The sequence below is a fragment of the Thamnophis sirtalis genome, unplaced genomic scaffold (genome assembly GCF_051295495.1).
Source record: "Thamnophis sirtalis isolate CommonGarterSnake01/CBP01778 unplaced genomic scaffold, rThaSir2_p1.2 scaffold_16, whole genome shotgun sequence".
Lineage (NCBI taxonomy): Eukaryota > Metazoa > Chordata > Lepidosauria > Squamata > Natricidae > Thamnophis > Thamnophis sirtalis.
In genome coordinates this window covers 1,355,484-1,374,703 of record NW_028261396.1, presented here as the reverse complement: position 1 = coordinate 1,374,703, position 19,220 = coordinate 1,355,484, and the positions used below count along the sequence as shown (strand labels likewise).

The window sequence follows — 19,220 nt, the reverse complement described above, 5'->3', positions numbered from 1 at the left end:
TGCACAATAGAGGGAGTCCTCCCTTACCAACAATAGTAGGAATCAGAATTTCTGTTGCTAAGTGACATGGTCATAAGGCGTAAATTCATGCAACAGCTTAGTAAAGGCAATTCCAGCACTTTTGTTGAAATGTTTGCAATGTTGTTAAGCAGAATACGTGGTCGCCATTTGCAACCTCCAGCCAGTTTCTCCATTGACTTATTGCATGGGTTGTCAGCCTGGTCCCTACCGCCCACTAGTGGGCGTTTTGGGATTCCAAGTGGGCAGTAGGGACTTTGGAGGTTAAAACCTCCTTTTGAGCGAGTGGGCAGGCGTGAGCGCAAACATCAATAAACCAACGTGCGCGTGCACGCAAACAAGCAAACACGTGGGAAGAGGAAGGGGAGGAGTGGAAACTGATAGCAGGGACAGGCAGATAAGTTTTGTTATCTTATAAAATAAAGCGGAGCAGAGCAGTTGCAAAATAGGAGAAAGAAAAGTTATAGGCAGGAGAGAATTGTTGTTGGCTAATAATAACAAGTGGGCTAACTAGCTTGGCCTTACTTTTGCAAATATTCCCAAGGAAGGTAAAAAAAAGGAGATAAAAAGGAAAAGATAAAAAAAAATTAACCAAAAAAGGGAAGAAAAATAGAGAAAAGGGGATAAAATAAAGGAGGAGAGTAAGCAGTGTTTAGTCTGGCTCATAAATTAAGCTTTGTTATCTTATAAAATAAAAGAAATAAATAAGTAAAGGAAGAAGAAGGAGAAAATAAAAAAGGGAAAAAAGAGATCCTTGATATAGTGAAATACTATAAGAAAGGTAAGGAAGAAGAAGGCAGGAAAAGGAATTTTGTTTTGATGGTGACACTTAATAAAAATTGGCACCTAATACAGCATTGTTTTTGGTGTTTGTAATAAAAGGGAAGAGAGGATGGAAAAAAGCACTGTGTGGAGTGCAGATCAAAACGTAAGAGTAAAAGTAGTTGTTAAATTGTGAAACAAATTTAGAACCCATGTCTGAAAAAAAAGAAATATGCTCATGTTCCGCACTTGCGCAAAAACTGGAGGGGGGTAAGGAAATTTTTCCATCAAGAAAGACCCATTAGTGGGCGGTAGGTAGAAAAAGGTTGACTACCACTGACTTGTTGGAAGCCAGCAATGAAAATCGTAAATGGCGATCACGTGAATGGGGGTGCTGGATCGTTGTAAGTACAAGGACTGGTTATAAGTCCCACTTGTCCAGTGCTGTCATAAATTTGAATAGTTGCTCAATGAGTGACTGGTAAGTAATTGTCAGTTCTCTTAACAATTCTCTCTGTTAATATAATGCTTCATGTAATTCATTCTGAATGATCAGCCTTATTGTTAAGAGGATGCAGTGGACTGATTTCTAAAGAAGATGATCAGGAAAGAACTCAACTTTCTCACATTTGTCTGGTTTCTACAGTATATGAAAATATAATCCACAATATATAGACTACAAAGGCCAGACTCAGGAAACATACTGAGGCAAAATCAAAGCAATCTACAACCTAACAGAGCATTTTGTATGCGTGACCCGTCAAAACCGTGCTCGACTAAACTGCGCCCGATTAAACCGCGTCTCTGACATCATCAACAGGGTGACAACAGCCAGCGCGGAGAAAGAAGGGCGCTTTAAATAACGCTTTGAAAGCAAGTCGATTCAACTTAAGGTAAGGGTTAGCTTTAGGGTTAGCTTTAGGGTTAGGTTAAGGGTTAGGTTTAGGGTTAGGTTAAGGCTTAGGGTTAGGTTAAGGTTTAGGTTTAGGGTTAGGTTTAGGGTTAGCTTTAGGGTTAGGCTTAGGGTTAGCTTTAGGGTTAGGTTTAGGGTTAGGTTTAGGGTTAGGGTTAGGTTAAGGGTTAGGTTAAGGGTTAGGATTAGGTTTAGGGTTAGGTTTAGGGTTAGGTTAAGGGTTAGGTTTAAGGTTAGGTTTAGGTTTAGGGGGGTTAGGTTTAGGTTGAGGGGTTAATTTTAGGTTTAGGGTTTACAGCGTGCTTCTGTCTCCGCGCTGTTGTCGCCCTGTGGATGACGTCAGCGACGCGGTTTAGTCGAGCGCGGTTTTGTGGTGGAACCTTTTGTATGGACCTTGTACTGCATTTTTAAAAATTGCAGATGATGGAGGTTTACTTGCACTAGTAACAAAAATCCCACTCTAGTGAGACCTAGCTGGGTTCATCGACACAATGACTTGATGGTGCCCAAAGTATAAAAGACAGAGAATAATCAATGTAATGTACTTCAGGATTGGCTACATCACTAATACCAAAAGAGCCATTTGCCAGGATAAAAAAATACCTCTTTTAAACTGACCTTGCCTAGTGGAGGCTTTGTAGGAAGGCCATGAAAACAAGAATGGCAAGAATGCAGAAAAGATCAGACACTGCCTTATTTTGCTATGTTTTTCAACTTCCTTGTGTAGCCACGGAGAATCCCATCCAAGCACTAGCCGGGGGCCAACCCTGCTTAGCTTCTGAGCCCGGATAAGGCCAGCTAACTATGGCCACGCAACTGAGAGGGTGAACTGTCCCATGGTACAATGCAAAGTAAGACCTTTGCCTAAGTCCTCATTAGTAAGCAAGCGTCCAAACGCTAAATATCACATGAAAGATGGGCATTTACTTGACTTCCTACCAAAAGAAACAACAAATAAGTAACACACATCTTTTGTGCCTTTAAAAAGAATAACCTTTTTTTGGGGGGGGGGGGGATAGGTGGGACTGAGCTGGAGCATCCATTGCAGTGTTTCTCAACCTTGGTGACTTTAAGTCCTGTGGACTTCAACTCCCAGAATCCCCCAGCCAGCATTCGCTGGCTGGGGGATTCTGGGAGTTGAAGTCCACAGGACTTAAAGTCACCAAGGTTGAGAAACACGGATCTATTGCATGCCTTTTCACTGATGCAGTGCCATTGCCTCAAATGTAAAGAAAACATGCCAAAGTAGAAATGTAAATAAAATACATAGATAATCTAGGCTGAATTCGATCCGCCTAAGTTCCAGAAGAGATTGCCCTTCCCTTCCCAGATACATTTCCTGTGGCACCAGGTGGCTCATTACCTCACCTGACTGTTATTCATGCTTTGAAACCTTATTTATTTATTTATTTTTGAAAGAAAAGAATTAAAAATAATCTGGTATACATCCTCAATGTTCAGAAGACAGTCTACACCAGTGTTTCTCAACCTTGGCAACTTGAAGATGTCCGGACTTCAACTCCCAGAATTCCCCAGCCAGCATTCGCGAATGCTGGCTGGGGAATTCTGGGAGTTGAAGTCCGGACATCTTCAAGTTGCCAAGGTTGAGAAACACTGGCTGGGGAATTCTGGGAGTTGAAGTCCGGACATCTTCAAGTTGCCAAGGTTGAGAAACACTGGTCTACACTCTATTAAAGGCAAAATAAAGAGAGTATGACTTAGTCAATAAATTGTGTGACTTTGGGGTTCTCCAAGTAAGAGTTTATAACAAAGATGGATTAAAGTGTCACAAAAGAATTGAACTGATCCCCCCCCCACCTTCAAAACAGGTCCTGCATTAATTTTGAGGCTAAGTAAACATCCCTCTCAAAATTTTCATGTATTTAAGTTCAAATGCTGACTATATGCAAAATAGTTTATTTTATTTTCATAATCCTCCTAACAGTACCTTAATTTTTATTTATTTTTATTTATAACACTATTACACAACTCTAGACCACAAATCGGTTAAACTTTTTTTCAGAATACATTCACAGTGTCTCAAATTAAAATGATAAAAGTCAGAAATTCAAAACAAGGTATTTTAATACTGACTCAAAATATAAAGCAAATTATTCATTTACCTCCTCATCCAATTCCTTCATTATTTTCTCTAGGCGATTATTAATAGCTCTGTAGAATAAATAATGTAAGCGTGAGGGAGAGACAGAATTATAGATAAAAAAAAGATTTTCTTTAGTATAAAATCTTCTCCGCAGCAAAAATGTAACCATTTATTAAGTGCTCAACTAAATACGATTCTTACCCAATTCTCTTTAGCAAGGTTTATTGAGAGGGGGTAGAATGAAATCAGATTTCCAACAATTCTTATACGAACTGAAAAGGGAACTACAATATTTTATAGTTATAACCAATTTATACCCACATTGTATGATTCTGATGATTCTAGCTCCGGGATGGCGAAATTATGGCACAGGTGGCACGCGGAGCCATTTGTCAGGGCACGCAAGGCGTTGCCCTGTCAGCTGGCCAGAGCACATGCGCACGCTGCTGGCCAGAGCACATGCGCACGCTGCCCAGGTGAGTTCAGCCTTTTTAAAAGCCATTTTTTGCCCTCCCCAGGCTCCAGAGGCTTTATAGGAGCCTGGGGAGGACAGAAAGAGCCCCCCCCCGCCCGAGGCCTTCCCGAGCGCAAAAAAATGGCCCTATGGGCAAACAGGAAGTTCAGGAACGAACTTCCGGTTTGCTTGTAGGGTCAGTTTGAGCTGTCCGGAGGCTTCAGGGACCTTCAGGAGGCTTCCGGGATTGGGCGGCCTATAAATAAAATTAAACTTGAAACTTCCCTAAAGCCTCCGAAGGACTAAAAACCTCCAAAGGGCTTAAACCGACCCTAGGAGCAAAACGGAAGTGACTTCCGGTTTGCTCGTAAGGTCGTTTTTTGCCCTTCAGAGGCTTCAGGAAAGCCTCCTGAAGGTCCCTGAAGCCTCCAGAGGGCCTCCGGGGGAGGCTGTTTTCGCCCTCCCTAGGCTCCTATAAAGCCTCTGGAGCCTGGGGAGGGCGAAAAGAGCATGGAAAAATGGGGGGAGTGCTTCTCATGCACGCATGCGCATAGGGGGGTCATGTGTTGCATTATGGCTGCTGCACGCCCGCACACGACCCCCCTGCTCTCCCCCTTATGGCACGCGAGCCGAAAAAGGTTCCCCGTTGCTGTTCTAGCTAATTCTAACAGCTTTTCCATAAAACATTTGCCAGGAAGGAAATGTCTCTCTTCAACAATAATTTTGCTATTGTGCAGGTGGCTCTTTAAATAATGATCTCTTGAATCTCTGTCACTCCAGGAACCAACTCATATATGCAGCTGCTAAACTACAGATGGATTTAAACTTTCCAAATTCATCTCAAAATTCACATTAGCTAAATTGTCTAAAAATTGGACATAATCCTGTATTAAATAACACATGAACAGCTTGCAAAAGCCTAAGGAACAAGCAAGAGCAATGTGGCTTACACAAAGGGAAAAAAATAGACGCTTTTCTGTTCTCTATTTACTAATATTTGTTCATGTAATTACAATGTATATGCTACCTATAGAAAAGCAACAGGAAGAATTTGGAAGAAAAGAAGACATCCATACTTAATACTTTGGTCTTGTTTATTAATTTTAGAGACGTGAGTTAGATATAGAAGGATCTGCTAATTGAACAAATCCCTATTCATTCTTATTTAATACAGGATTATGTCCAATTGTTAGATATTTTCTTCAATAGCAATAGTAATTGCATTTAGACTTACATACTGCTTCACAGTGCTTTACAGTGGTTTGCAGAGTCAGCCTATTGCCCCCAACAATCTGGGTCCTCATTTTACCCACCTCAGAAGGATGGAAGGATGAGTGAATCTTGAGCCAGTGAGACTCGAACTGCCAAATTGCAGGCAGCCAGCAGGCAGCAGAAGTAGCCTGCAGTACTGCATTCTAACCACTGCACCACCATAGTTCCTAAACCACTGTGTCACCACAGCCCCAGAACCACAGCCCCAGGTTTTATAGAGTTGAACCCCTTCAGAAAAAATCCTTGGCAATGCTACCTCCCCTGAAAAACAAATCTCAAGATCCAAACAATTGTCATATTCTTACCCACCATAACTCAACATCCTCCCCTCTCCTTTTTATATGCTGTCTCCCAGCAAGCAGGGCATTGCCTGGTTTTGCCCTGTGTGAAACTTTCTACTCTCCAACTCCAAAAATAAAAAATAAAAAATCACCACACTTTTGAACACTTTTGGATTTTTAGCATTTCTGCATAAATGTGACCTAAAGAGTGATGTGTTCTCCGCAAAAAGTCCTAAAACTAGATAGAGAACTCAAATTAAACAAATGAATCTAAAAGATTATGCTTGTTCGTTTATTTAGTGAGGAAAATGATGCAGAACAACATATTTATGTGTGGGGAAAGTATCTGAACCTCTAGGATTAACAATTCATTTGAGGGAGAAATTTAAGAGTCAGGTATTTCAATCAATTGGATGATAATCGGGTGTGAATGTAGGCCATCTTGCCTTACTTAAAGAACAGAATTCTAGGCATTCCCTATCACAGCCTGATCTTTGCAACTCAGGGATGTAAAAGGATTTCATGATAATTTACAAAATTATTTGTAAAGACTCAGGACTCTGGCAGTGCACTGTCAGGTAGACTATATACAAATAGAGGCAATTAAACACCATTATTATCCTCCGAAGTAGTGACCTGCCAACCTATTTCACACCAAAATCAAGGCATGGAATACTCCAGGTAGCCTCAAAGAACCCCAGGGTAACATCTAAGGAATTAAAGGCCTCTTTTTCACAGGCAAATGTCAATGTTTGTAAGATCACCCGGAATATTAAATAACAAGGTTCGCATGGTTAAAGTTAGGGGAAAAAATATAATGTAACTTTTTTTTCCCTTGAATGAAAACATCGTGTTCAGCAAAAAGCAAACCCTGCACTCTATAGCAATAGCAGTTAGACTTATATACCGCTTCATAGGGCTTTCAGCCCTCTCTAAGTGGTTTACGGTTTACGGTTTAGGAGGGCCTTCTCCCCGTGGAGATTCGGACCCTCCCTACCCTTCAGGCTTTCCGTAAAGCCATTAAGACCTGGGTGTTCCGGCAGGCCTGGGGCTGCTGAGTCCCATCCCCACTCGAATTGGTGTGTTTGTTGAGACTTTTTAAACTGGTTCTGTATTGTTGTCTGTCTTTGTTCTTCCTTTTGTATCGTTCCCTTCCCTTCCGGTTTTGTTAGCCGCCCTGAGTCCCTTCGGGAATAGGGCGGCATACAAGTTGAATAAAACCTCAAACCTCAGAGTCAGCATATTGCCCCCAACAATCCGGGTCCTCCTTTTACCCACCTCGGAAGGATGGAAGGCTGAGTCAACCTTGAGCCGGTGAGATTTGAACAGTCGAACTGCAGAACTGCAGTCAGCTGAAGTAGCCTGCAGTGCTGCATTTAACCACTGCGCCACCTCGGCTCTATAAAAAAAAACTTTGCACCATCTGTGAAGCCTGGTAGCATCGTGGCTTGGGCCTGCTTTGCAGCCTCTAGACTAGGCCAACTTGCTATCATTGATAGGATGATGAATGTTGACTTATACCAGTCAATTCTAGAGGAAAATGTCAGGATTCCTGTCCGTGTACTGAACCTATCAGGAAGGTGAAACCAGAAGAAAACTAATGTTTTGGAAAGGCCAAATCAAAACCCTCCCGTTAATCCTTCCGAAACGTTATGGAAGGACCTGAAGTGAGTGAGCAGTTCATATAATAAAATTCACCAACATCCCTGAGGTGTTGAAGCTGATCCGCAAGAAGGAATGGGTTATTAAACTTCCTCCAAGCCAATGCACATGAATGATCAACAGCTATCAGAAACATTTAGTTGCAGTTATTTCTGCCCAAGGGAGGCAACACCAGTTTCTGAAAGGAAAATACATTTTTGCCACGCACAAAGATGTTTCTAGGGTTCATTTTCATTAAAGAATAAATAAAGAATATAATGTGTTTAACTCAATTGTTCTCTTCACTTAGTTTTAGAACTTCTGTGGAAAACAGATTGCATTTTGGATTTTTAGGTCATATTGCTCTTCTTGTCTTCTCAGTGACTTTCAATTCCGTTTATCATGATATCTTTTGAGACCAGTTCTAGAATTAAGGGCTGGATGCAAAGTATTACCGGATTCTCCTCTTTCCTCCAGGGCTGGTTCCAAGATTTATATTTCTTCCCCGGGATACTTGAGCGATGTCATGGATACCCTGCCCCAATTTCTCGTGACCCGTCAAAACCGCGTTCCACAAAAGCGCGGTCGACGAAATCGTGTATGTGACGTCATCACAACGCGACGAAAAAGATCGAAAAATTGAAATAAAAATTAAATTACAGCAAGCCGATTCACATAAAGGTAAGGGTTAGGTTAAGGGTTAGGGTTAGGTTAAGGGTTAGGGTTAGGGTTAGGCTTAGAGCGTTAGCGTTACGTTTAGCGTTAGGTTAAGGGTTAGCGTTAGGTTTTTCGTTAGGTTAAGGGTTAGGTTTAGGGTTAGGTTTGGGGTGGTTAGGGTAAGGTTTTCGCTTTATTTTTACATTTTTCGATCTTTTTTGTCGCGCTGTGATGACGTCACATACGCGCTTTCGTCATCCGCGATTTTGTCGTCCGCGGTTTTGTGGTGGAACCCAATTTCTAGAGGCAGAGGACCTGGATGTGCTACAAGCTTTGACTTAACTTTATTCTATATTCTATGTTCAAGCAAGGGTGAAGAGCATTGAGAAGATTTCACTGGGGCAGAATGCAGCAGCATGGGCTCCAGTTACTTGGCACATGTAATACCACTAACTCCATGATCGCCATTGGTTGCCTGTGTGCTTCTGGGTGCAATTTAAGGTGATGGTTATCACCTTTAAACCCTTCATGGCTTAGATGGGCCCTCATGTGTGCACAGAGACCCACTGTTTGGTTGTGTTAATGAATTGTTTTTCAACTGCCTCTATTCTCAATTTTATATTATTTGTTTTTATTCTATTTTAATTCTGTTTGTCACCCAGTTAAGATGGGCAGCTACATAAATTGGACAGGTAAACAGAAAAATATTGATGCAGAAATATTAAAAGATTCAAAAGGGTTCACAAACTTTTAAACACCACTGTATATAAAGTGTAACAGATACAACTGGCTTTTGATATTACAGCTTTTAAACTTTTAAACACCACTGTATATAAAGTGTAACAGATACAACTGCCTTTTGATATTAGAGCTTTTAATACAGCAAAGGTTCTTCATTTATATTACATATACTTTTAAGGAGTGTGTTTGGTCTATATCTATATATTTTAACAAACTAAAATTATATTTTAAAGAGCTTCTAATTTTTATTAAAAAAAATAAAGTTATACCTGTATTTTTGCTCGAGGTCATCTTTGGTTTGTATTTCATTACGGAGCTGATCTTCTAATTTGTTTATTTTTTCCTGAAATTGTATAAGCTGACAGAAAAAAAATCCCCTGATTTTTAGGCATTTATAAGTGAGAATTTAGAAAGTTAGCACATAAAAAAACCCGTTTATATAGCTTACATCAAAAGTTCCTAAACTGGGATGGCATGAAGAATTTGGGAGTGGTGTTGGTAGCGAGTATGTGAAATTTTTACAAAAGGTATCATTGTAGAAAACAATGAAGTAATTTTCAAATGGTCTAATAATCTAGGGACAAGTTGATGAGGTGATAGAAATGCTGAAGGTTGGTGGATGAGTAACATAAACCGTGACCCAACAAATGCGCGATAGACATATGCGCGCCAACAAAACCGCAATGACAAAACTGCGACGTCAAAATCGCGCCCACAAATTCACGACGTCAAAATCGCGCCCACAAAAACGCAATGACAATAAAATCGAAATTTTTTTAGGGTTAGGGTTATAACGTACGTATGCGCGATTTTGTCATCGCTCATTTGTCGTCGCGCTATTGTCGAAAATCAATTAGCAATTTTGACATCACGGTTTTGTCAGCGCAGTTTTGTCGGCGCGCATATGTCTATCGCGCATTTGTCGGTGAACCAGATAAACATCAATGCTGGACAAGATGATGGAAAGATGGAATTAGAAATCAACAATTACATTTACTTAGGCAAAATGAAGGACAGATCTAACATTATTCATCCTGAGGCAAGATGTCTCCAAAATATAAAAAGGGCTTGTGATGTTAAAAATCTGGGAATTCCTAATTTATACTGATCATTTTCCAAGGTGAAAGTAAATTGTTTTTATGATAATGTACAAAACATACTGAACTTGCTGAAACACATGATAATGAATATAAATTAACACTCCAGCCAAAATGTTACAGATTTGTCATATCATTATTACACTGTGTATTTTAAATTTATTTTTAACTTTTAAAGCAGCAAAGTTTACAATAATAAACGCGAAGCCTTTCCTAAATTATTCCATATTTCCTAAATTAAAACCAACCCAAGTTTGCTAAAAAATTGCATACAGGCACAAATCCGGTTATAAAATGTCAATTTACCAAGTTTTTAAAAAAATTCTTAAACTGAAATTTCTGATATTTCATTGAAAGAGAGAAAGAGTACATTCTATGTATGTGTATCGTGTAGCAATACATCAATATGTATTAAAAAAATCTTCAGAATAATGTGCTTACCTCTTCACCATCCTGTAAAAAATAAAAATCAGATACATGCTTAAAAACAGGATACATTTCCATTTTTCCCCAATAACCTATATTGCTTGATTTAAATGATTCTTAAAAATCTACTTATTTAAACTTACGGTAAATCATATAATGACCAGTATACCTTTTTAGTAAAGTGGATAATTCAGTTCAATTAATTAACTACTGATGCACTCATTTTCCATACATATGAAATAAATGTTTAGCACATTAAAATATGTGAACTTACCTCATTTTTCCTAAGTTCATTGTTCTTTGTCCCATTGTTCTTACAGGGTTCAACTTTCTTACCAAGCTCAGGAAAATCACTTAGCAACCTGTTCAAAACAGAAGTTTTCAAAAACTCTGGCCACTGTGCCAATCAACTCATTTTAATCAATTCTCTCTAGTCCTAATCCCACTAGACTGTGCTCAGAATAAAGAGATTTATTTAGTGTTAGCTTTATTAACAGACAAGGGAGCTTTCCGGTTAATGGGGGAGGAGCCTAAGAGCTTCTTAAACCCATTTTAAATAGAAAGCTTCAAAAAAAAAAAGTCTACGCAAGCAGATATATTGGTATATGAAATGCAGGTCAGCATAACTGACTATAAAAGCAATGCCTCTATTTTGTGTGTATTATATTCTTCCCTGTCCTTCCCCTGAAAATGCAGTAATAAAACATTTCGCAATTACGCAAATATAATCCAATGGCATACATACATACATACATCTGGGTACTTGAGAGACCGCCTGCTGCCAATTACTTCCCACAGACCCACTAGATCTCACAAGGTTGGCCTCCTCCGGGTTCCCTCTACCAGCCAATGCCATCTGGCTATTACCCGGGGGAGGGCCTTCTCTGTGGCAGCTCCGGCCCTCTGGAATGAACTCCCCGCAGGGATTCGGACCCTCACCTCTCTCCAGGCCTTCCGAAAAGCCGTCAAAACCTGGCTTTGCCGGCAGGCCTGGGGGTGATGAGTTCCCTCCCCTCTCGACATGTATGGTTGTGCGACTGTTGCTTATTTTTATTATTTGTATTTCGTTTTTTATGTTCCCCTTTTTCCCCTTTTGAATTGTTCGCCGCCCTGAGTCCTCCCGGAGAAGGGCGGCATATAAATAATAAAATTCCATTCCATTCCATTCCATTCCACATACCTCATACATACATACATGCGTAACACACATACATAAGTAAAATCACTGCTGAAAAGCCAGGTTAATTGGTATGTATATTTTTACACATATGCTACATACAGGTTCTCTCTAAAGTAAGTAAATCCAATGAAAGGCAGTTGGTTTCCAACAAATGCTTTCGGGACTGGAAAGGTTTCAACATCTCCTTTGTCATCTTCAATATCATCAAAATTGCTGCTATCTATATCGCTACTCAGTTCAGGTACAACTGGAGCAGCAGCTAAAAAAAAAAGTAGACACCTCTATTAGAACAAAAGTCAATGTTCTTATATTAAAACAGCATTTTCTTTTTTGACATTAAGGTTTTATTTTGTATCCCATGTCAGCACCGGGGTCTCAACTATTACTCTATAAGGAACCTCATCTAAATGGAAATTGTCTCCTATTCTCTCAAAGCCTCCATAATGTTTAATCCATTGCGGAAGGCCACACTGCTTCTCATTGTATTCTATAGTTTCAAAATAAGACAAATATTTTAATTCAACGTGTAATTAACAGTGTTTTGCTTCAGAACAATCAAACAGCATGGTTGCTTATTCCCAAACTGGGACAAAATTTAAATTGTTTCAGAAACCCTATTAAACAAATTAATCAATGTTAAGAATACATGTTTGACTAAACAAAGCTGACATGATAGATGTGTAATTCCAAAAAGAATTGGGTCTAAGATAAAATACGCAAGAAATTTAAATTTCATTTAGGCTCCCATCATCTGTCCCTTCCAAGTTGAAAGTCGGCTGCTTTAACCCAAAGGTGGTTTTCCAAAATGCAACTGGACTTTCTTTACTTCTATCCCAAAGGTGCTTTTCTAGTTGTTTTTGTCCCAAAGGTGTTTTTCCAAAAGAAAAATGGATTTCTTTTCAAGAAAGTTACCTTTTGGAAAAAGCACCTTTAGTTCAACCATGACAATGATGATTTAGAATCCCCATAGATATTTGCTGCTTTAAGAATGAAACACATTCATTCACACGAAATTTTTTATTGAAATCTCCTAGTTTTTTTATTTATCAGTTAGTACATTCTAGGGTCTCTGCCTTTAAGCACTTAATAATCACCCACCCCTACCACTACTCTGTTCCCCAATCCAATTCTTCCGTAAGCGCAGAAAACATGAGAGTGTTTGTGGATCTTTTCCTGCCCTTTCAAGTGCATAAGACTGTTAGAAATGAGATTTGCACTAAATGAAATATTTACGGCAGGAAATATGCAAAAAAACAACAACAACGAAACACCGAAGTTGATTTTAGGAGCATTTCACCAACTTCCAATCTAGAAACTTTACTTTGGCATTTAGTTGTAAGCTTTCACATTTGCTGAAAAGTATAATTTGAAAAGTTTTTACTCAGTAAATATCTTACATTTTAAATCCACATTAAACTAATTTAGACACTCACATGCACACAAAAGGAAAATGCATTTAATTTTTTTTTAAAAGGTACTTACTGTCTCGAATGCTATTCCAATCCCATTGATCATTCTTAAAGAATAGGTGAGATTTAATTTCTTCAACTCCACTCCTCCCTAGCCGCACATCCCTAAACATGGCAAATTAAAGTCAAATTTTATTATAAGATCTACCGTTTTCTATTCTGAGGCAACCTATTCACGCTTTTTATTTTAATGCCAGGGTTGCCTAAATGTGTAAGATAAGCTATAATTTTTAACTCTTCATTAATACTGCGACCTGAATCCTCCCAGTGCATTTGCTACTCTACATTTCTCAATACTCTCACATACACTGGATGAAATAACTGGAATTTTCGATCTGCCACGTGTGGAGCAAGACATAATTCCAACTGCACTCAGTAGAAAAGGAATGCTGGAAAAAACCTCTTTTTTAAATAAAAAAAACCCACCCTACAAGTTTGCCAAACCACAGTGCAAATATTTCAACATAAGTGACAGAAGACCTGGCTTCCTAACACAGAAAGTTATTCAAACTTTACTGAAAGAAGTATTTCAACGATCACATCCTTTAAACTCACCCATACCCATATTCATATTTTCCCCCAACAGTGTATAATGAACCCATTATGTAAGTAGCAAACTCATTTATTTTTAACGCAACATTTTTGTGTTCCTAACTACACCTCAAAAAATACTTGTGTATCAAAATTAGTCATATAACTAATAATAAGTATTACCTTGGTGACATACATATATACACAAATATATAAAGGCCTACATCATAGTAGAAAGGAATATAAACAGAGTTCTCCTCCTTAAAACTTCAAAATATTTTACTTCCTCATGTATTTCTTTATTCCTTTCCCTTCACAAGGGGACAGAAAGTTATTCAAAATGAAGGCCTTAAACTGCAGGTTTAAGCACAATAATTTGTCTAATAATAGCAATAGCAATAGCAGTTAGACTTATATACCGCTTCATAAGGCTTTCAGCCCTCTCTAAGCGGTTTACAGAGTCAGCATATCGCCCCCAACAACAATCCGGGTCCTCATTTTACCCACCTCAGAAGGATGGAAGGCTGAGTCAACCCTGAGCCGGTGAGATTTGAACTGCTGAACTGCTGATGTAGCAGTCAGCTGAAGTGGCCTGCTGTACTGCACTCTACCCACTGCGCCACCTTGGCTCTCTATAGCAATAGCAGTTAGACTTATATACCGCTTCATAGGGCTTTCAGCCCTCTCTAAGCGGTTTACAGAGTCAGCATATCGCCCCCAACAACAATCCGGGTCCTCATTTTACCCACCTCGGAAGGATGGAAGGCTGAGTCAACCTTGAGCCGGTGAGATTTGAACAGCCGAACTGCAGAAAGCTGAAGTAGCCTGCAGTGCTGCATTTAACCACTGTGCCACCTCGGTAATAAGGGTACACCATGTGTACAAATATTAGGCAAGTTGTATTTTGGAGGAATGCTTTTATTATTGAACAACTACAGTGCTCTTGGTCAATTTAAAATGTTAATAAACCTCAAACCTGAATATTGAAGAAAGCAAAAGTGAGGTTTTGGCTTTCTTAGGAGAATTATCCATGTGTGCAGAATGATTATGCAATTAAACGAAAAATGAAAATTTGCCTGTCTCACTCGTTCATTTGCATCTGTTAAAGTGAGAATAATAAACGAACAACTCAAAATGTACAAATAAATATTTCTGACATTTCAAAACAAAAAAAAAATCAGTTACCAATATAGGCACCCTTCTTTTCAATAGTACTCATAAGTTACTGGAGTCTGTTAGTTTCTTGATCTGTTGATGATCAACTGTTTGTGTAGCAGCAACCACAGCCTGGGAAGACACTGTTCAGAGAGGTGCGCAATTTTCCTTCACCGTAAATCTCCTGTTTTAAGAAGGGCCCACAACTTCTCAATAGGGTTTATAGGTCAGGGGAGGAAGGGGGCCACGTCATTATTCTTTCATCTTTAAGGCTTTTACTGGTTAGCCACGCAGTGGAGTACTTCAATGAATGTATCGATTAGGCCTCCTCCGAATTCCATCTTCCAGCCAGTGCAGACTGGCAACTACCCGGAGGAGAGCCTTCTCGGTGGCTGCTCCGACCCTCTGGAACGAACTCCCCGTGGAGATTCGGACCCTCACCACCCTCCAGTCCTTCCGCGCCGCTTTAAAGATCTGGCTGTCCCGGCTGGCCTGGGGTTAAGATTCTAACCCCACCCGAATTGTGTGACTGTTGTGCTGTCTTTTTAATATGTTGTATTGTCTCCATGTTGGAGTATTGTTTGTCTTCCCCCCCTCCCCTTTTTGAACTGTGAGCCGCCCTGAGTCCCCCCAGGGAAAAGGGCGGCATACAAATAAAGGGAAAACGAAAACGAATGTGATGGAACATTGTCTTGCATAAAAATCATGGTCTTCTTGAAAGACGCAGACTTTTTCCTGTACCACTGCTTGAAGCAAGGGTCTTCTAAAAATAGGTAGGTTTCGCAGTTGATTTTGAGTCCATCTTCAACCAGAAAAGGTCCAACTAGCTCGTCTTTAATAATACCAGCCCATACCAGTACCCCACCTCCACCTTGCTGGCTTTTGAGTTGAAATGGAGTTCTGTGTGTCATTGATTCATTCATGGACCCATCCATCTAGTCCGTCGAGAGTCACTCTCGTGTCATCAGACCATAAAACCTTTGAAAAATCTGTCTTCGGATATTTCTTGGCCCAGTCTTGCTCTTTCAACTTACGTGTCTTGTTCAGTGGTGGTTGGGTTTCAGCCTTCCTTACCTTGGCCATGTCTCTGAGCCGTTTCTCTTGGCCATGTATTTGTATTTCTAGGCACTCCAGGTAGGTTGCAGTTCTGGAATATGACAGTACTGGAGGATAATGGTTGATTCTTCTCAAATCTTTGGCACTTAATGTGCATCTTTTTTTTATAGCAATAGCAATTAGACTTATATACCGCTTCATAGGGCTTTCAGCCCTCTCTGAGCGGTTTACAGAGTCAGCATATCGCCCCCACAGTCTGGCTCCTCATTTCACCCACCTCGGAAAGATGGAAGGCCACTTCAGCTGACTGTTATCTGCAGTTCAGCGGTTCTAATCTCACCGGCTCAAGGTTGACTCAGCCTTCCATCCTTCCAAGGTGGGTGAAATAAGGACCTGGATTGTTGGGGGTGATATGCTGTCTCAGTAAACCGCTTAGAGAGGGCTGAAAGCCCTATGAAGCGGTATATAAGTCTAACTGCTACTGCTAAAATTACTGCCTAAACTAATGACAAATTTAAGTTGGGTTTTGTCTATAAATGAAATCTCAAAGATTATATTCACAGATTATATAAGTGAGATCTCCTAAATGCCTGTTTGGACAGAATAGTTTCCAGTAAAAAATCCACCCCAGTAAGGAAATAAATATGTTTACAAACCTGTCTGTTAAAAAAGCACAGATAAGATCCTTTGCCTGCTTTGAAATTTCTACATCTTCTGGGAAAAGCAGCGAGTTCTTGTGATCCATTATTTTACTGTACGTTCCCACCAACGAATCAGCATAAAACGGAGTATCTCCTAAAAATTCAAAATGTACAAATGCATTATTGTTGTGGTTGAATCTTAAAAGATTAACACAGCATTTAAGATGGTAAATTGAGCATTCAATGCTTAAAGATTCAAAATATAAACATGCTGGTCCTCTTCAGATTTGAACTGGGCTTCTGTAATCTCCTTCCTCCCCCCGTCTCTGCCTTTGCCAAGAATAAGTGAAGTTAAAGGCTTTTTCTTTCCCTTCTATTTTAAAAATTAAGTAGAAAAATGTCTGGAAAGCTCATCTTTTTCTACAGCTCCCATTTCAACAAATCCGGAGTCAAATTATGATTTGCAATTCTGATTTGTTCAAAACCGTAAGTTGAAATTAAAAGTTTTGTTGGCAACGTATCAAAATGGTAGTTCCTCCTTTCTTTCTTTTTTCTCGTTCCACCCAAAATACCTCAAATTCCCTTAAATGTCCTTTTAAAAAGCAGATCTTGTAGAGGCGTTGGGAAAAAAGAAAAAGAGACAAGAAGCATTCCATTCTATCAAGAGGAAACTGCTCTTCTTCATGCAATATCTCATTTATGTTCCAAGTTGTACCCCTGAGTTTGGGCAGGACGAGCAACCCTGCTTAGTTTCACAGGAGAAATTGTTTTTGATTACTTTATTCCAACTGTTTAGGCAGTGATGGAGAAACTGCAAGTACTAGCTTCATGAAAACTGTACGGCCTTAACCCTAACCAAGATTTATCTTTTGCTGAAACTCACATGACAATTGTTTCTAGTAGGCATAAATTGTATTTCCCAGTGCTTCAAAACAATGAGCCTAACTGTATACAACATTCCTTATATTGGCTTATGAATTTAATTACAGCATCACTAACCTTTATACAAATATTTAAAGAAAACATGTTATATCATAAGAGAATCTGCTACTGAGAAGGGACAATTTGCTGTCATGAATCTTCTATCTCAAAAAATGCCTAGGGGGAGAGATTTATTGTGCAATTTATCTGCGAGTATATAAAAAATTATTTCTATAATATATTTCTATAAAAATTCCTAAATTAAGCAACAACTGTTTCAAAATTTTCCAACATATCAAAGGCATTTTCCACATCCAGATAAATCACTACTAATTTCAATTTTTCTGAATATATACTTAGGAATTACAATTCATAGTCTCATATTACTAGATACTTAGAAGCCTTTTCTAAAAACAATGACATTAAAGGTAATATAATATGTAATGCATGTGCCATTCTAAAATCTGAATGGTATTGGTATAATCAATATGTGACACCAACGAATAAGTTAAACCATCTAGGCCAGTGGTTCCCAAAATTGGCAACTTTAAGACTTGTGGACTTCAACTCCCAGAATTCTCCAGCCAGCAGCTGGCTGGAGAATTCTGGGAGTTGAAGTCCACAAGTCTTAAAGTTGCCAAGTTTGGGAACCACTGAGCTAGGCCAGTAGGTTCTTCTTTACATCGATTTAATGGTAACAAATATTTCTCAGTAAGATAAAGGAGCAACTAAGTCGTGTATAATCTTGAGAAGAGCTGTAATCTATAAAAATTAATTACTTTTGTTCAGGATTAAATGTAGCATAATATTACACGATCAAGAATTTAAATAGATTGCTGATTTACTGAGTCAGAATCACTACATTCTTAAACTGGTCATCCTAAATAGGAAACATATTTATATTGCTGCAATGGTTTGAACCATTAAATCACATTTTTATCTCATTGTCAATATCTGTTTTAGTGAGTATTCTGCTTTGACAGAGTTCCTGTGTATCAATCATAGTTGCTTTATATAGCAATAGCAATAGCAGTAGACTTATATACCGCTTCATAGGCCTTTCAGGCCTCTCTAAGCGGTTTACAGAGAGTCAGCATATTGCCCCCAACAATCCGGGTCCTCATTTTACCCACCTCGGAAGGATGGAAGGCTGAGTCAACCCTGAGCCGGTGAGATTTGAACCGCTGACCTGCTGATCTAGCAGTAGCCTGCAGTGCTGCATTTAACCACTGCGCCACCTTGGCTTATATCTTAGTAGAATCTTTCCTGCAGAATAGCAGAATTGAAAGGAACCTGGGAGATCTTCTAGTCCAGTGTTTTTCCACTATGGCGACTTTAAGTCCTGTGGACTTCAACTCCCAGAATTCCCCAGCCAGCTGGCTGGGTGATTCTGGGAGTTGAAGTCCCCAGGACGTAAAGTTGCCAAGGTTGAGAAACACTGTTCTAGTCTAACCTCTTTCAGGAAACCCTATACCATTTTTAAACACTATGCATATTAAAAGTTTCTTTAACTTTCCCCCCATTGTCATCTTTTGATTTTCTATAACGAATAAGCTATAATGCAATAGGCATTAAAATATGGATGTAGAATGTCATAAAAAAAACTTTTTTGCAGAAAGTCTATTTATAGAATGCTATTTATAAGAAAAACTTCAATTTTTTGTTGTACCTTTTATAAACCACGGCTTCTTTTGTAAAAATAATAAAGTAATACTTAAATACCGTAAGTAAAAAGGGGGAAATGCTTCCTATAGTAATTGTTAATTTTATTTGGGCACAGTCTGACATTGCTATCCAACCTATATTACATATATTAAAACATTTATCTAGAACTAGAATACTAGAAACTAGCCTAGTTTAGAATGACTCTTAATGTGAAACTTTAAAAAGGTATATTCTTC

General features: G+C 39.1%; 1 protein-coding gene across 5 annotated transcripts in view; it reads right to left on the bottom strand.

Annotated features, from left to right (window-relative positions):
• ROCK2 (Rho associated coiled-coil containing protein kinase 2) overlaps positions 1 to 19,220 on the bottom strand; it is a 127,493-nt gene that overhangs the window by 39,906 nt on the left and 68,367 nt on the right. For all 5 annotated transcript variants that reach the window (XM_087702739.1, XM_087702740.1, XM_087702741.1 and 2 more), the window contains 6 exons: positions 16,414 to 16,552; positions 13,029 to 13,120; positions 11,646 to 11,805; positions 10,641 to 10,728; positions 9,113 to 9,201; positions 3,817 to 3,865 (listed from right to left, as the gene is read on the bottom strand). In XM_087702739.1, the coding sequence (XP_087558865.1) occupies positions 3,817 to 3,865; positions 9,113 to 9,201; positions 10,641 to 10,728; positions 11,646 to 11,805; positions 13,029 to 13,120; positions 16,414 to 16,552 (617 nt within the window). The remainder of the gene's footprint in view (positions 1 to 3,816; positions 3,866 to 9,112; positions 9,202 to 10,640; positions 10,729 to 11,645; positions 11,806 to 13,028; positions 13,121 to 16,413; positions 16,553 to 19,220) is intronic.